The 17,925-nt window shown below is 33.7% G+C and overlaps 1 protein-coding gene and 1 long non-coding RNA gene across 15 annotated transcripts in view; one reads left to right on the forward strand and one right to left on the reverse strand.

Annotated features, from left to right (window-relative positions):
- The window catches only part of LOC133200182 (single-stranded DNA-binding protein 3-like), a 59,388-nt gene that overhangs the window by 17,122 nt on the left and 24,341 nt on the right, over positions 1-17,925 (reverse strand). For 11 of the 13 annotated variants that reach the window (XM_061335980.1, XM_061335973.1, XM_061335978.1 and 8 more), the window contains exons 7-10: positions 16,036-16,119; positions 15,578-15,646; positions 7,259-7,339; positions 6,536-6,590 (exon numbers count right to left, since the gene is read on the reverse strand). In XM_061335980.1, the coding sequence (XP_061191964.1) occupies positions 6,536-6,590; positions 7,259-7,339; positions 15,578-15,646; positions 16,036-16,119 (289 nt within the window). The remainder of the gene's footprint in view (positions 1-6,535; positions 6,591-7,258; positions 7,340-15,577; positions 15,647-16,035; positions 16,120-17,925) is intronic. The other 2 variants (XM_061335981.1, XM_061335977.1) reach the window with 1 other exon arrangement.
- On the forward strand, positions 139-15,239 carry LOC133200185 (uncharacterized). 2 transcript variants are annotated; one of them, XR_009722896.1, is made up of 7 exons: positions 139-754; positions 1,042-1,200; positions 3,238-3,580; positions 8,092-8,192; positions 9,624-9,715; positions 10,629-11,267; positions 13,794-15,239. It is a non-coding gene; the product is annotated as an uncharacterized LOC133200185 (long non-coding RNA). The 2 variants fall into 2 exon arrangements; XR_009722895.1 differs by having other exon boundaries at positions 139-1,200; positions 13,794-15,238.

A 17,925-nucleotide genomic window follows, 5' to 3' on the forward strand; every position in this document is an offset into this window, starting at 1 on the left:
GGTTCCCATACTAATTCCTTTTCAAATGATTAAGTTCATATAATGTAATCACGTACATCATTTAATAAAAGTAACTACCAACATTAATCGCGCAAATGATCTGCTTTACACTATGTTATCAATTGTTTGGTACTAGGCGTGTATATAGATGAAGCAAACTGAAGGATATACTATCAAATGTGGAAAAGTTTTGTCATCTGCAGTAGATAATTAGTATTAAATGGATGATGAATAAGATAGCCCTGGAGAAATTTAGCTAAACAAAAACTTCCCATTGATAGGTCTCTTCGCTAATGGCAGGAGAAGTGGGGGATATATTATGGTAACGTTTCATTACCCCCAGCAACGACATTGCCACTTAGTTACCAAGGTTTAATAAGCTCTCATGTTTCTTCTATTTCAAGTATCATGAAAGGAGATAAAAAAAAAGATTAAAAACAACAAACGATCTTGGTAAATACATAATAGATCATTCAGTCATAAAAATGTAGTGTGACGTTTCTTCTCATGTCGATAAATTCAACCTTTGTCGAGTCTTTCTCAGATGACTAGAATTTTAATGAGCCTGCCTTTTCTCTATTTTTATGATTATGGAGTGTTTGGTAAGTGGGGTTTATGATAAGCAATACAAGCACTAAACCACGTCTTCACAGAGATTGCATCTGATACATCGGAATCATTTTTTTGTCAATGGTGGAACAGAATCCTCCTGGCATTTGTCAGTAAAGAAACGAGAAACAAACAAACATGGGAGGTAAGCGATGGTTTACACAGGGATAAAGTAACCCCTCAGCAAAGCAAAAATACGGTCATTCTGGAAACTGAGTAATTTTCTGAAGTGTGTGATTTATCAAACAGCCATCAGAAGGCACGGTAGGAGATTTGGGGGCAGGTGTCCATTGGGGCTGGATATACTTCTGTAATCATCAATTCCACTGGCTTGTCATCAGCACACATAGGTGTTCAAGCTTTCAAGACGCTAAAAAAAACCTCCCAGATAACACAAAAGGGATATTAGTTTTATGCATGTATTTTTTACAGAACCATCTTCTATTTCTCCGCTTGTGAAAAATGGTGATCAATCTTGGATATACAACATGTTTTCATTGGAATTCTGATGTCAATAAATCTGGGTGGAAATAATATTCTATGCCAGTGACAAGTACTTTTTCTCTAATGGAAAAGTTTTTTTTCGGGGAGGTGAGTATCCAATTTTTATGATATAAATATTGAATTCAAATGAGAATAAAAACCAGGGCCTAATGGATATTACCTTGGAAATCTTTACAGTCACCTCCATTTGAAAACCAAAATAAAAAAAAAAATTTAATGAAGAATTGCTTTAGAATTTTTTGTCCGTCAAGTATAAATTGTCAGAACCAAACAAGGGATTTCCATTGAAAGCCCAATTGACAATCAATTTATATTATAATTTTTAGGAGCATGGTATTGACAGAAGTAATTTCAGCAATCATCAAAGTGGGGGAATGGACTCTGCTTTATTATTTGTTGCCTCAGTTCAAACGCATACAAGCTTCTTATATCTGCTCTCCTGCTTACAATTTCTAACACTGTCATTATATACAGCTTGCTATTTCCCTCGTACTATTCAAAAATAAAATGTGATTATACTGTGAACATAAAAAAAAAAAAAGTAAAAAGGCTTAAACAGTGAGATAAATCACATTTTCATAAAAAAGAACGCTGTTTGCTCAATAACCATCTTGATATAAAAGACCTTATACACTTCATAAGAAGACATGGGCAATTTTGTTTCTGACAAGAAGAAAAAAAACCTTTTTTTTACGCAAAGTGTAACAAGCATGCAAAGTTGTTAGAGTAATGGGCACCTTTAACGTTTTCTGTTATTATCCTAGCAGGAAATTAATCAGCTGGGATCAGCATGCCATCTCCACAAAGTCATAATGAAATTGGAGGAAGGCTGGAATTGTTGTGTTGGACAAAAAAAAATAATACTTGGTACAGTGTAGGGTACCAGTTCACAACAAATGCTTGTCTCCCCGATTAAATTGACTCTCACTAAGTTACAGTTCTGTGTTTACATTTTCGTTCCTGTTATTTGTTAACGTGCTTCTAATTGACAATATTGTGTGATTAAATGCAGTTACTGGTCTTTTTTTTTGTGGGAAAATATATGTGCGGAGATATTAAACGACACAGTGTGTCTGGGGTAAGTGGACCTCTCGACAGGTAAATTTCTCCACGTAAATGACACTGCCATAAATTCTCTCTGAATCTCTAATATCAAATTCTTAATTTTTCTGATTTTTTTTTTCTAATTCTCTGAAGAGACAGAGAGATGCTTTTATGAAACCTGAATGTGCTTTTTATTGACATAAACAAGTTTCATTAATTAACAGCTGATGATGAGAGCTATTTTTACAGTAAATGAGGGGTTCTCTGTGCTATCATATATCTTTTGTCATTAAAGCCGAATGTCTTTTGACAGCCAAGCCTTTAAGTGTAGCTTGTCTTTGTACATAATGCCACCATCAGAGGGCAATTTCTTTCTTGCTTAGATACTACAATTTAATTAGTTGTGCTGGATAATTTGGAAACCAAGATTTTAAGGGGGGGCTTTTTCTCTGTTTACATCTGAGAAGACACGAGATTTTTTTCAAGTACATATAGTTATAATGTTTTTTTTCTGCAATGTGTAATCTGTAATTGAAGGCGAACAAGACAAAGTTTGTCTTTCATGAAAAAAGCCTCTCCTTTAAGTGGCAAAATTGATTAGAAGCTTTTTTTTTTTTCCATGTTAAATTTTGACACAGAGCTCTAGCCATGGTTAAACAGTGGCAGACAGGGTATTTACATTTAGATAAACTTGTGTAATTGCTTGTTTGTGTTCCTGGAACCTTGTTATGTGATGGATATACCCTGTTAAAACTCCCATTCCCAATGCCTAAAAAAATTAGCCTAACTCAGGTGAAGCCCTTGTCTTTTACTTAGATGCAATGGTCAAAGTAAACTCGTGAGAATGACAAAAACTTTGTGTGTCTTACATTTACATTTAGATTCGGTCAACAAACTAGCCTTTGAAATGAGAATTCCAGTGTAATCAAACTTTTTATCTCTGGATATGAAGTGAGTTGGAATGTGCCATAAGGGATTAAATATGAAATACCTTGCAAAATATCCCTATTACCTTATCAAATCAGATATAATTGAATACTCTAAATGACACGTTCCAGCTTATCTTTTGATTTCTTTCAGAGAAAATAAAAATATATCATTGGGATGAAGAATATTTTTTGGACTGGAGATTGGAATTATCTACCCTGGCAGTCAGTTTGGCTGGTCCCTATCTTGACTAGTTCCTACTGGATGAGAAAGCAGGTGAAGAAATGCAATTTATTTGTCAGGGATTATACAGGACTTCAAAATCTCCAATTGGTTGGCTAATGGATATAACCTGTGATGGTTTAGAAGGTCCTAATTGCTTCTAATGGGCTTGTGGTGTTGCTAAAGCTTACAGCATGTGGGGTTCACACAACTAGGAGACATGAACACACAACATGGGGAGTCGATTCAAAGACGGATTAAAAAGGAACATCAGGTAAACAAGTTTTCCTTTTTTTTCATAACGTAATTTTTTGAGAAAATCTTTGCCTCATAGCCTCAATATAGATGTAATGTATATTAAATGGCATGACCTTTAAAACTCTTTCAATCATCAAAAACGGAAGGGATAATATGAGAGGATAATTCCTTTGTATGCCCCCCAGCACTGGGGGGAGAATGGATTCCTTCTGTAACCCCCCCTTTTTTTTTAAAGTCAAACATCTGCTTTTCTCTTCTGCTTGATTGTAATTCTTAGAAACCAGAAGGTTATGAAGTGGTGTGCTTCTATAAATGACAGAACATATGCCATTTGACATGTACCATTTCAGAATTAATTGTATCATCTGTTTTCTGGTAATGCACTTTGCATCACACTTTCTGATTGTAACAGAGAAGATAATATACCCAACAGTTTGCCAAGAACATTTTCTCCTTTGGTTTTGTCATGCCAGATATATTAATGCTTTGGTATTAAGGTGCTGCTGGTCTTTCAGTAAAATGTTAATATTCCCCTGTCTGGTAAATAGGACTCTGTCTTTACAAATAAATTGCCTGGGTCTTCAAATGCACATAAAATGTGCTTTAAGAACATAATCAATCATTTATTATTGCAAATATTTCTAATCAAGAATTCCAATAACCCAAAGATAAACCTGGTACTTCAAAAACTCTTTTCATGTAAGTTGCTCAGGGATTCTTTTTTTTTTCTACATGAAATAATAAACCAAAAGAAAAATGTTCATTTCACAGTTCCTGAACAAAAATCTGCCAGTGTTTTAGAAGCCATGAATCACTTTGCTTCCATTTGCTTGTACTTAAAATGAAGAAAATTACATTACCACAGACATTTACCCTAATGTCTCACAATTTGAGCCATTTTCATACAGAGGCAGCCTCTTGGGAGTATACTTGTTTCTTAGTCTACCCCCAAAATGTGAAAACCACATTACCAGTTATCTGAAGTGAACTTTAGATCAAATGTATTGTATCCACTTTATAATCAGAACAATCTTTGATGTATATAGTCTGTTGCTTTGTTGCCTTTAGTTATACCCTTGGAGTTAGGTTTTACAGGTTGTAGGATTAATGGACCAGACATAGAACTTAGAGCATTCTGAACATCTTATTTTCATGTCTTTCTTTAAGATACTCTGTGAACTTACATATCTTTGTTGATTAACTCACTCCTAATAGAGTTTAAACTTACTCCAATTTGAAAATATATGTTTTTAAATACATTGCACAAAAGAAATCTGAATACAAAAGGCCAGTAGAAGAAGGAAGGAAGGTTTACAATTATCTCCCTTTCCAAGTTATTAACTAGCCCAGAGGGAAGCTAAGAACTGCCCAACAAGCCATATAAATCTACAACCCAGCAAAATTACTGAATAGGTAATCCTACTCATTTCCAAAGCCAATGATATGACTGACTATAAATCAAATATTTCAAATAATCCCCCTCTATTGATTGTACCTTCTACAAGCTTGTGACATTCATCAAACTAACAATAAGAAATTCACAAACATTATAATTATCAAAGCTTGTTGTTTTGTCTATCTAATCTTCGGGCAGATTGCCTCACCATAACACTTTCAATCCGAGACGACAGAACCACAGAGACAATTTCCGTTCATACTTTCAGGAATTTTCCAAGTAATAACTTTCAAGATTAATTACAAATGCAAACTTGCATTTTTTGTCGTAGTTTACAATTGTTTTCCTGCCCATGGAAACCATTTCAGGTCCCAATTATCTCGATCAAACAATAACAATGATCAATTTTTCCTTTACATCCTATTCATTTATGCCAAGTTTGAATAAAATCCACTGATCTATTTTAGCATGCTTTTAACCTACATTGTCATGAGTCGGTAGATAACATTTTTTTATCGCGTCTTTGATGATGGGTGGGGATTCTGTATCTTTAGTTAGGCTAATGGCACTGCAAACTGTTTGTCACTAATTAAATTCCTGGGATTAATGGCTAGGGAGTAGAAACTCTGTCCAATTTGTTATGCAACAATGTAGCATGTTAGCTGTACACTTTCTAATTCAAAGGTAAAACAACCTCCAAACATTGAAATCCTGGTGGAAATCACATGGAACACTTCTTCATTAACTGTTCCCTTAGAATATCAGTAAAACACTTTTCAAGCAACTGTGATCAATAGAACTTCAATTACGCTACTGACAGAACCATTTCAAGCTTGAATTGTCCTGGTGCCATGTCAAATAGGTGCAAGACATTACATAGAAACCAATTTTTTGTTTGCAATTTTGAAAAAGGAATAAGGAAAAGAAACCCAAGATCAATGCTACTTCTGTATGTGGAGTTTTTTCTTAGGGTTAGCACAGATAAATGCATTTGAAGAGGATTTGGTAAAATATTGGTTACAGGATAATTCAATGCCATGTCACTCAGAGGTACATCTGGAGAAACTCTTCAGTTAACTGTATGATCAAATACAGGAGGAAAGCAACAAATGTTTCTCTCTAAAACTATACAAAACTTACCAGCAAAGTCTGCTGCATTAAGAAAGAGGAAAAAATAATGTTATTGCCAGTTTTATCTAATAATTAATATTTTTGTAGACATTTAACATCACATACACTGTACTTGTCCCAAAAAGCGTCAACACTGCATTCAAATAAAACTGTTGTTAGGAGAGAATGATTGCTAAAATGTTATGTATTCTGGAAATATTTATACTTATAATATCTGGTGCAGTGAAAGCCATCTGTCAAGTTTTGTAAGATCTGTGATGAAATTTTAATGAAGAGATCTTTGTATGAAGGTGGGTGTTGTCATCAATTATTTAACCCTTTAAGCAAAATGAACTTTGTATTCCAGACATTAAAATCTAGGAGTCTGCCATATGTAAAACATTTCATTCCTGTAGGATCCCTGATGCTTTTTGGGACAAGTGCGGTAAGTTAACCTTTACTGACCTGGCCTGGGTTCCATACTGTTAGGCATTATTGGACCTGACCCACTGCCTGGTGGCTGTAAACACAAATAATGATCTTTTACTACTTTTTACATGTACTGTGAAGTTACTCTAATTTAATTACTTCATTTGAAAACATTTCAAAGCCTGCTTTTTGCTTGATTCCTGTTTGACTGAAAACAACAGTCATACAGCTAAATCAGTACAGACCCCCCCCCCCCCCCCACCTCCCCCCATGTTTATAACCCATCTTTCGTTCTACCATGTAAAATACATCTGTTCAAACAAAAAAGTAGTTGGGGTTGCCTCATCCAGAAAGTATGGCAAAAATAAAATGACATATCATACATTTTTGCTCGGCAACCCTCCCACTGTTCTTTTGCTATTGAACCTTACAACTTATCAGTGATGGATTATTTCAGGGCTTTATGTGATACCATAACTCTGCTGAAAATTCGGCATGCTTCCCTGTGAAGTCTTCACTAGGAACATGGAATTTAAAAATTATTTATCTCCAAGTTTTTCTAATTTAAAGATTTGCACAAAAAAATTTGAATAACATCCCTCTCTGAAATATACACTGATAAAAAAAACACTCTAATTTTTATATGATAGTAAGATGTTTAAGAATTTTTTGTTGATGTGAAGGAAAAGTATGCAACAAGGGTATACTGTATATGATATCAGATAGATAGCCTCTGTGTGAATGTGATATCAAACTTACATTGAAATCAACTTGATTGGGCGGCATTCGAACAGGCCCAGGGCCCCTCGGCCCACCTGGGTATCTGGGAGACATAAAAGGCTGTAAAGAGATAAAAAATTGTCATTGTACAAAACTAAAGGAATTCATATGGAACTGACTTGAATGATTTCAAATAGGAAACATAAATTGAAAATGAAAATGATAATTTATTTCCACCAAAAGGACAATTTTGAAACTCTGATGTAAATACCCTGCTGGAAAAAAAAACCGAGTAACACTTTTTTGCAGTGTCATTGATAAAATGCCTTATATTAATTGGCATGCATCTTTTATTTTAATTTACAGCAATTAACATAATCACTTAACATAGCTAAAGAAAAAATAAAATTTCTTGAAAGTTTTTATCTTTTTATTTCCTAGCACAGAAAATTCTCAAACAGGTTTACTCCTTTATTGCCCAAAATTCCTAAATGTGAAAGTCATCTCTGAAAATCAAGTTGTACATGAAAGACAGTATGACAATTATGTTGCATGTATTGAATAATTATTTTCCTGCTCGAGAAAATTTATGATAACGACTACCTTATATGAGTTTTAATTAATGTAAATAACTATTCATTTACATTTTAATATCACAAAACAATAACCTGCACTGTCTTGCGGCAGGTTTTTAGAAGTTTATAAAACTTTGGGGAATGAATTTATCAGATCACCTGTATCATACACAAGGAAGATTAAGACAATCTTTTGCTCATCAATCAAATGGCTTCCTCTATATAGCATACTTAGCCACTCTTTGAGAGTGTTATATTATCAATGGATTCAGTGGTGGACTTCTTGGTGCATTTCAGATTAAAATCTTTACAGTATATGTGTCTCAGATTGGAAGAGAGGAAATTTACCATCTGCACCTTGAGAAGCATAAAACCGGCAAATCCATTATGTGGATCTGGTAAGCTTATATTCTATACTACTCTGTTTGGCAGCTTTTGTCCTATTTTCATGTTTTGTTAGGAAAATAATACAACTTGTTTCACTAAAAAATACATCTGAATGCACAGCTTTGGTAACAGATATCAATGATACAACACGAAATGCATCTGTTTCCTTCGCATGGACAAGCAAAGGATATTTTTCGTAGAACAAGCAAAGGATTATTTTCAATCAAAGCCTAAATAACTATTAAAGACAGAATGTTTAATTAATGGCCTATATCATTGAGAGAAAAAAAAATACAACAGATTCTTGTTCAAACTAGGGTACCGGTAATAGTCACAGCATTCAAATTAACACAGATGTGTTAAATTATTTGTAGTCAAACTTCTTGATGAAAATGCCAATACTTCTAAAATCTCTATTTTAATCTTAATTTCATAAAAGCTTTTCCAAGATTTTTTCCCTTTGGACAAGTTATGTTTAATTTCAGTGGAGAATTTCTGCATTTCGTTTACATTCAGTCCTATAAGTCATGGTGTGCCGGATTTTGCAGTTGAAAGCCTTAGAAAAGACTTGAAGTTCTGTTATCCTCTGAAAATTATGACTAAATAATGTTCTTTGAAAGTTCTCCAGTTTCCCATTTCCATTAAAACCACACAGAAAAGATACTAGGCATAGATAGAAGGGAGTTCTTTTCATTGTGTGAAGACAAGCAGAAGATAACATTCATCAAAACTCAGCCAAAGCAATCAATTCTGAAATTAGATTTTTAAAATACAGACACATTACTGGGAAATCAAATCTTTGACTAAATTCAAATCCAATATTTTGTTGTCACAAAATTTTTATCAAGTAATTCTCGCTTCAATAAGATAAACCCTATTTCAACAACACTTCAATTTTAGCATACACAAGGAAGAGAATTAAAGGATAAAAACGAAAATTTCCCATAATTATGGTTGTAAAAAAAGAAAAAAAAACTTAATATTGTTTGACAATGTAATTTAATAATCAAAGCGTTCATTCTATCTGCCCTATAATGACATATGTTTGTATAGTTCTGAATTGATAACATCTTTTAATAAAACTGACATTCAAGCCTCACTATTTAATCACGAAAACTCCTTTAATATTCTGAATTACGCATTTATGAAAAGCTTAGAAATTTATGGATGTTCAGTAATGAAAATTTGATATGAATCTCTCTCACAGCCGAGTTAGTCTTAGTCTCAATGGCATATGTATCTTGTGTCCTTAACTATGCAATTACTGCCGTTTATATGGAGGCTAGTCAGACAGATCAAGATCGTGACATTTGTGAGGATATCTTCCCACAAACAACAGTCTTCAGTTTCTATCAGGACCATTTCTCCATGTACTTAGGCTCATTATACTCAAAATACACACGGTACAACTGAGAATTGTAATGTGCTTTTGTCCTTGGCAGGTCATGAGTGTTTCCAAGGCAACAACAGTTCTGAAGTGAAATATGGATGGTGCTTGGAAACCAGGGATTACAATTTTTCCGTCTTCACTCAGGTAAGCAATTTATCCAGAAATTTATTTGCTCTGTGTTAATTACAGAAGTAAAACCTAAATAGGCTTACTCTGATAAAAGAAGAAATTGTTTTTACTGTTTGAACTGCTAAGATAAGTCAGCAAATTCCAGATTGTAGAATAGTTAGTGGGAATGGTTGAGATGGGGCACAAATATATCATTTTCCATCCTTTTTATTTGCTAATGCCTTCATGTCATAGGCATGGAGATAAGAGCAGACAACTTTTTAGTGACTTTCAAACACACTTCAGTGTGCCAAAGAGAGATAAACATTGTAATACCTCTACCAAACGGAGTGGGTCTTCAGGCAATGGTTATTGCAGCTGCTTCATTGAGACATAAATTTAATGGCAACCAAATCTTGAAAGCTAATAACTCCTAGCACAGCAGCTCATTCTCTGTGTATTCATCTGGCCAAATTGATATTCTTGATGAGTTTGCTTCAAGATAGCAATAAGGATGCAAATCTCTTCAAAAACCATTTGATTATAACTTGGTACTTTGATAGTGGCATAATAAAAGAAAAAAATAGAGGCGAACCAAACACACAGACAATATAATCACAAGTAACATGCAAAGCCATACTCTTCAGTGTGGGAGATCCTCAGGGAAATCCCTTAGGGAATGGTCAATAATATCTATAATGCTGTATATTGGTTTCCAGCTTATATATGTGTTTTAGCTCTGAAGATGTTGATAAAGAGAACTTTTCTCCCAGAGAGGGCAAAACTTCAAAGGATTATACACTGAAATTGATACATTTGTCACAAATAGCATTTCCCTGTTTTTTTTTTCTGCTTCTTTTGATTCCAACTCATTTGCAGCCTCTGCACAAACGTAGGTTTGAAATGACTCTTATTGAGTGTGTAAACCTTAAGTCCACTCATTTTACAGGCTCAGCACAGAGAAACCCCAGCACGCCAAAGGATTAATTATGTTCTGCTTTACTGACAAGTCTGACATGAATATTTCAGCAATTATCCACCAAACTGATCATAGAAGACAAAAGCCATTGAAGAGACAGCCAACCCAAACGGACCCATTCCATGCTGACAAAACATCCCATCTTTTTGTGTTTTGGGAGAGGACCTGAATAAGATTCACAACCAGCAATACTAGGTCTACTGAGTGGCTCATTAAGTTTATTGGCGTGAAGGAGGCTTGATTTCAATTCATCAAGATCCCAGAGCAGGCTTTCATCAAATTTACCATGAAATTTAATGAAAAAATGCATTCCTTTGAGAGAGCAATGCGATACTCTACATTTTGGATTATGTGAACAAGAAATCATCTATAATCATACACCCTTGTCAAAGGAGAAACCACTAGATGTTATCTGTACAAGCAGTGAGAAGGAACACCATTTCAGAAGTGTACAATTTCGGGAAAATGTGTGATATATTCTGAAATTTAGCAAAAGAGTGATTATGCAATGGAAATGAAGTTAAACATCAGGAGGATTTTTAACCATGAGAGTACAAAAAAAAAGACATGATCGTTTTCAATAGCATTTAATTACTGGAGCTAAAAGAGGTAAGATTTCCAATTTATTTTCTCCTATTTTGTGTAGTTTCTCATTTAGATCTAATTCTATTCTGGGGCATGCTGCAGTAGACTAATAAATTACTCCAGGATTCATTATATGTATTGCAAATGAAATGTACCAAAACAGAACAGCATGATATAGGTACAAACTGAGTGGATGCCATAAATCAAGTCATTCATTTAATGAAAGGGATCTTCACTATTAGTAATCATCACTGGTCTCTCTGACAGTTATCTTCGTAATACCTAATATTTCATTGCAACACCCCTAGATGTGGGATGATAGTGTGATTTACTAGTGAAAAAGCTGTTCTGTTAGAAGACATCCTGACGATGTATCATGCTCCCCTAGAGAGACAGAACTCTTACAAGGGGTTTATTTTACTTGCTGGTTCCCTAGAAAATTTTATCCTCCCTCTTTCTTCCATTATACATTTATCAATGTTCTGATTTGTTTGTTTTTCATTTCTTTGCATCTTTAAGTTCTATCAATGAGTTTGAGTATAATGATATACTCCACCAAGCCCCCCAACCCCCCTTTTTCCATTCCACTTCCACGGTTGTTTTGTGCCTTCTTTATCTTTTACAGTGATTTCCTTAAAAAATTGAGGCAATAAGATATGATTTATTTTTTGAAGGGTCACTTCTGATAGATCGTTATCCAGGAGAAATATCAAAATCACAAAGGCCAAACAAAATGACCCCCCCCCACCACTCCCCAAGGAAACAGATCCATAATCTGTATGAAGATAGCATAGTGTACATGGTTTTCAATCTCCATTACTGGACAGATTTTGTTGCCTAAATAAAGATGGTAAACACCAGTTTCATTATCCATTAAACTATGTCACTATATGGAGACAGTAACTGACTGTTATTAAATCTGGTATCTAGCACTGTCACCCTTACAGACAAAGATGGCTCTAAGACTAATGTCCTTTAATTACAAACCAAAATAGTTTCAGCTATGTGTTAAATAACATATCCCTAAAGGACAGGTAGACTCAGGGTCTTGCTAAAGCAATTACCAGTACTGGAAAACTGAATTTCTTCCTGCTAGATAGACATTGTTTTAATTCAAATCCTCCATCTTCCAACAATTTTATCATATTCTTTCTTATTTACATTCTTTTTTTCTAGTTATTCCAATCGACCTATAATAATAACAGTTCTGTTTCCTTCACTATTATAAATGCATTAGTCTATGTATGTGCCTCACTTTTAACCAATCAATGACACCCTTGATTTATATGAATATGCATGAGGTTTTAATTGTAGTTATAGTATTTCATTTCCCTTGAAATTGTCAGTGTCATCATGTAATGGGAGAACTTTGAAGGTTCCTGACATTTTATATTCCATACATAAATTATATACACAGATAATTTTTTTTAATCATATTTCTCCTCTTACAATACGTCTTTAGAGTTTCAAGCCACTTATAAACACTTTGAAAAGAAGAGGGTCATTAACTCATAATAGCATGAAATTTAAACTAATGGTAGTTTCAAATTCTCTTTCCTCTTTGGGCTATAACAAAATAATGGCAATAGAACAATATATGGCAAACTGTCACACAACTGTAGTTCTTACAAGGAAAATTTGTTTAAAAAAATGTACTGTTCATCAACTAAACAACTAAAAAGTTTTCATGACTATCCTTTCAGAGGACTATCCAGTTTCTCTTGCCATTAGAACATGTTTGACTAAGACAAGAAATCAGTAAATTAACACAATTTAAAGCGACTCATTCAAATTACCATTTTTTGATAGTAATTTTTTGTTTTGTCAAGCATTGGAACTAAATTCTTTCCTTTTTATTTTCCCCCTTTTGATACAGAACTTACTGAATATTTAAAATGAGTTCTGAAGAGGCTTAATTGACAACAGTTAATTAAAGAATGTTGACAGATGGTGTTTCTCCAAGTCCAGGCAAAACCTATCAATGTCTATTCTCCATGATTATTTATGCTTTGTCTTTTCGTTATTATTTATACCTGACTGTTCTAAATATTCCCTTAGCATGTGTCTACTACAATAAAGTTACTCCACAAAATCAAACATTTCTTAAAAAATTCTCTTAAAATTATCTCATCAATTTACATTTTTACATTTTGAACCTTTTTCCCTTCATCAAAGTTTGGACGTTATATCCTCTATAATTTAGTCAATTTAGTTTGTTAATTTTTAAGCAAATATTTAGTAATCTTGACTTGGGGAGATAGTTATTTGAAGGTATTTAACTAAACTATTCAGTTATCTTGTCTTTACATTGCTTAGTTGCCTTTACTTATCTAACTGAACCATTAATTTTCAAAGTTTCTTTTTATTGCCATTCCTAGTTGAAACTTTACTCCTAAATCTATCCTATCGTGTTTAAAGCAACTTCCATACTTCTAATTAACAACTCCTAAAATAGCTTTTATCTCTTTTCCAATGAAGGCATCTTTTCATTGAATCAGATGATTTATTCATAACAGTTCATTTACTCCATATGTGTTTCCCCTGTTTCAGATGACTTCACAGGCTTGTGATCGCAAATCAAACGGAATTCAGGCCATTTTCCTATTACAAGGTAAGTCAATACCTCACTTCATTAATTTGATGTTTATTATCAAATAACAAGTTTTTATATTTTATGGGATTAATTTCCCCGTTTTTTTTATTGGAGAAAAAAAAAATACCTGTTCCTTTTTTTTTAACTGAATACTATAGAATTTCAGACATTGATAAACCTTGAGCAATATTAACAACCCCTTCTTTGAGAGCTGATTACTAGGTTGTGTGTAATGATCGATTTCAAAATTTCATTTTCTTTCCTATTCATCTCTTTGCAACTAGAACTGCCTAATGAAACATTCCTGGGAACCCTTGAAAATGCAATAGCACATTGGGTTTCCCAGTCTTAATCTCTCACCAACCCAGAAGGTCTAACTTATTTCTCTTGTTCAAAGCAATAATTTAAAGCAGCCTTCAATTTAGTTATGCTAATGGACTTTCAAGACTAATTTCCTGCAATTTATCCATCCTCCTTTTCATATCTTTGTAGTCTAACAACTCTACTCTCTGAATTCTTTTTTCTACAAGTTTTACAATTTTCTGCTTTCAATTTGTCATCGCCAAAATGCATTGGAAAATACACTCTTGTGAAAATATTTACTCAAAACTTCCTCCCCATTATTTTCAATTAATTGGTTTCGGTAAGGCCTATGCAAACAAACTCAAATCCAATTACACTTTATTTTGAGTGTCTTTGAAGCCTAAACACCCTCTGATAATTGGTATACATTTATTTTCTCAATGTCCCTCTTTTCTTCTAATCAACACAGGGTTTCAGGATCATGTCTATAACACAAATGAAGCCTTCTATTTCCCTTTGGCACCCAACTTAAAAGGATGTTGATAAACTAAATTTGATCGCTGCAGCCAAGTCAACTTTTCTTCTGCAATGTTCAATTACCTTTCTTCCCCCAGATATTCAATTACTTTCCAAATCAATTTACCATCTTCCCCACTGTGCACAAAATGGAGTTGTTATTTATGGAGATTTTAGTTATCCTTCTTGCAACGGACAAGAATTCAAGAGTTGTCTGCTCTTTAATCAAATTTCACAAAAGTAGCCATCTGGAGTTGTCTTTCTTTGTTAATTTTTCTTCACGCTTTATAAGAAATAAACAAAAACAAACATTTGATGTATTACTCCTTTATTTCAAAGTTTCCTGAAAATGAACATGTCCTGTGATTGGTTAAAAAAGCCGTAGAGAGTTACTTCCCATTTGTTGTGTTAGTTTGGAATGAGTACAGACAACATTTATAAATTGCTTTAGCAGAAGCTTATAAGCAAAGGAAAATAGTAATATAGGGTTAATACTACAAACAAGTCAGGACTTTGTCTAAGTGGTTAAATCTCCTGATTAATATGACATACAATTAGATGGAATGTTTTGTGAAGAAATTAAAAATGAATAATTTAATCAATAGTACAAATACAAAACAACATTAAATTTATTTATATTTTCAAATGCGTGAGAGTTTCATAAAAGCAGTTTAAAAAAAAAAAAAGAAATTGTTTTGGTTCAGTTCAATCTCCTTTCCTTGCTGTACTTAAAATTCTAAACAGGGACATTATCTAGAAAAGAAAATTGGGGACACACAAAAAAATAAAATCACCCAGATATAAATGCACTGGTAGATCTAGAAAGTAAATCTGGTGATTGTAAATAAAGAGGAAAAGCTACAGGACTAAATAGATATACACAGAGTAGCACAACGACTGGTGCGGCAGTGAATTTACTCACTTGATTCTGTCCCATCATGGGGTGGGTAGGAGGTGGCTGGGCGTGGGGGGACTGTTGTGAAGCTCCAGGCTAGATAATATACAGACTCCATCAGTTATAAATAACTTTACACAGCCTGTCTTTCAGGGTGCGCTAAAGTGCAGTTTTAGGTGCAAGAGGTGCTATTTATATGCCTTCAGGTTCACTTATTTTTCTTGCATGTTAGTACTTAAAACTTTACATGCACTTTGTTTTCTTGAACAGAGTAACGTTTGATTTCAATACAAAAAGAGAGGTAGTTATGCATAACTTCATTCAGTGTTTGAGCATCAACCAGTGTCTTATGGAAGGGAAGTAACTCTTACAGCCTTTCAATACATGAAAAGAGGCCATGAGAGTTATCCTTCTTGTGACACAAGCAATGGATGATAACAGTGAGATGACCATGACCAAAAATGATAATGTTTTTATGTACTTACAGGAAAAAACCCTGGTGGCATTGGCCCCCCAGGTATACCATCCTGAGGATTCATTTGACCTAATGGACTAGGTGCTGCTGCATTCTGGAAAGAAACAAAAAAGAGAAGATCAGTACAGGCAAAATGTCTCTCAATGAATTCTGACGATAATTGCACATTCAACTCCATAATTTGGATAAAAACTAAAAGGTTGCATTTAACTTTTTTTTGACTGCCCTTGTACATGTTTTCAAACTATGTGCAATGTATAACGACTTGGGTTAAGGAATTGTGAATAAGAGCACACTTCCATAGAATTTTTGACATATAATGAAAGTAAAAATATATTTTATTTATGTGTGTTTGAATGTTCTTATTTAAAAAAACATTACAGTGACTATTATGTAGTTAGCTATCCATGACTTGCAACAGAACTGAATAAGTTGGGTTACAAACAAGAGATTTTAGTCAACCTTAAATTCTATAATTTTACAGAACCTTCATATTATTGTGTATTTCAATTTTTTAATATTTGTGCATAATAAATTTGTTCCTCCATGAGGCCATGCTTTAAAAAAAAATAGATACAATACATGGCATGCTTGCATATTAATATGTCTTATAATGTAACCCAGCTCTGTTGAAAAGATAATTTTAAAAGACTTCTCCTACATATTCTCATGTAACTATCGTGGCCCTGTTCTTGCCCCTGGGGGTTATGATGTAGTATCTGCACTACATGAAGTTTCTTTACAATAGATTTGACTAATCTAAATTTGACCCTTTAACCTGGCCCTATTTTAGATCCATGGACCATGATTTGAATAAACTTAGTCAACACTAGATGTAGATGTTTGCATATCAATATGACTAATTTTAGCCTTGTTACTCTTGAGAAAATTTTTGAAAGGTTTTCCCATATATTGTTATACAAAACTTTTATGCTCAGTTGAGTTGGACCCTAACCCTTGGGGAGTCCAACCCTAACCTCAGGGGTCATAACTTTAACAAACTTGAATGTACAACTTCATGCAAACACTTGCATATCAATAGATACTGGTAGAGACATTAATTTAGCAAGAGTTATTTCCCATTAGTCATCATATTGGAGATCAATAATATATGCTCAGATCCTTCATTATTTAATCATGCAATTTAAACTTGTCATATTGGCCATTGAGGTGAAGAAAACATTGTTTTACTGAAAAATATACTTTTATTAAAATCTCCTCTAATTCATTGTTTTCATGTTGTAAAGATTCCAACCATGCATCTTTAAATTTGGTTAATCCCAGAAAAGAACTAGGAATAACTAAAGAGGGAATATAATTATACGTCATATGAAAACTACCTGTATGAATAATTGTCAAGCTCCTGATCTTGATAAGATTTTTAAAGATTGTTCCTATATCAGAAAACCTCACCTCGGCATCTGGCTCAAGTGAGCTAAAATGGGCTGGTTTTACGAAAATGATAACTGAAAGTCTTTATAATATAAAATTCAATAAGTACAATTGTTTGACAAATGGAAAATATAATTTTTCAATATACAGCACAATGTGTTGATTAGAAATGCCTTTAGCAAGAAAACTAGAGCATTTTAATATAGTTTACAGACAGGACAATGAAATATTAACCTACAAAAATTTCACTCAAGACAATTCTCTGTCAATCAACCAATCAATAGTTTGCATTTACAAAAGAAAGGGGAGGAGGTTTTCTGAAAACAACAGCCACTTTTATTGATTGGGAGTGACCGAGTCTCTGGCAAGAATCGGGCACTTGCAGAATGTCAACATGTTTGTGCAGAATCTCTTCTAGTCATCTCCATGGCAAAAATATAGTTGTTTACCTCAAATAGACAATCAATAAGAAAGTTCAAGCTCTTCTGTGACAGAAGCTTACATGCAA

This window comes from Saccostrea echinata, unplaced genomic scaffold (genome assembly GCF_033153115.1).
Source record: "Saccostrea echinata isolate AGI-Se365-2 ecotype Australia unplaced genomic scaffold, CSIRO_AGI_Sech_v1 ptg000037l, whole genome shotgun sequence".
Taxonomy (NCBI): Eukaryota; Metazoa; Mollusca; class Bivalvia; order Ostreida; family Ostreidae; genus Saccostrea; species Saccostrea echinata.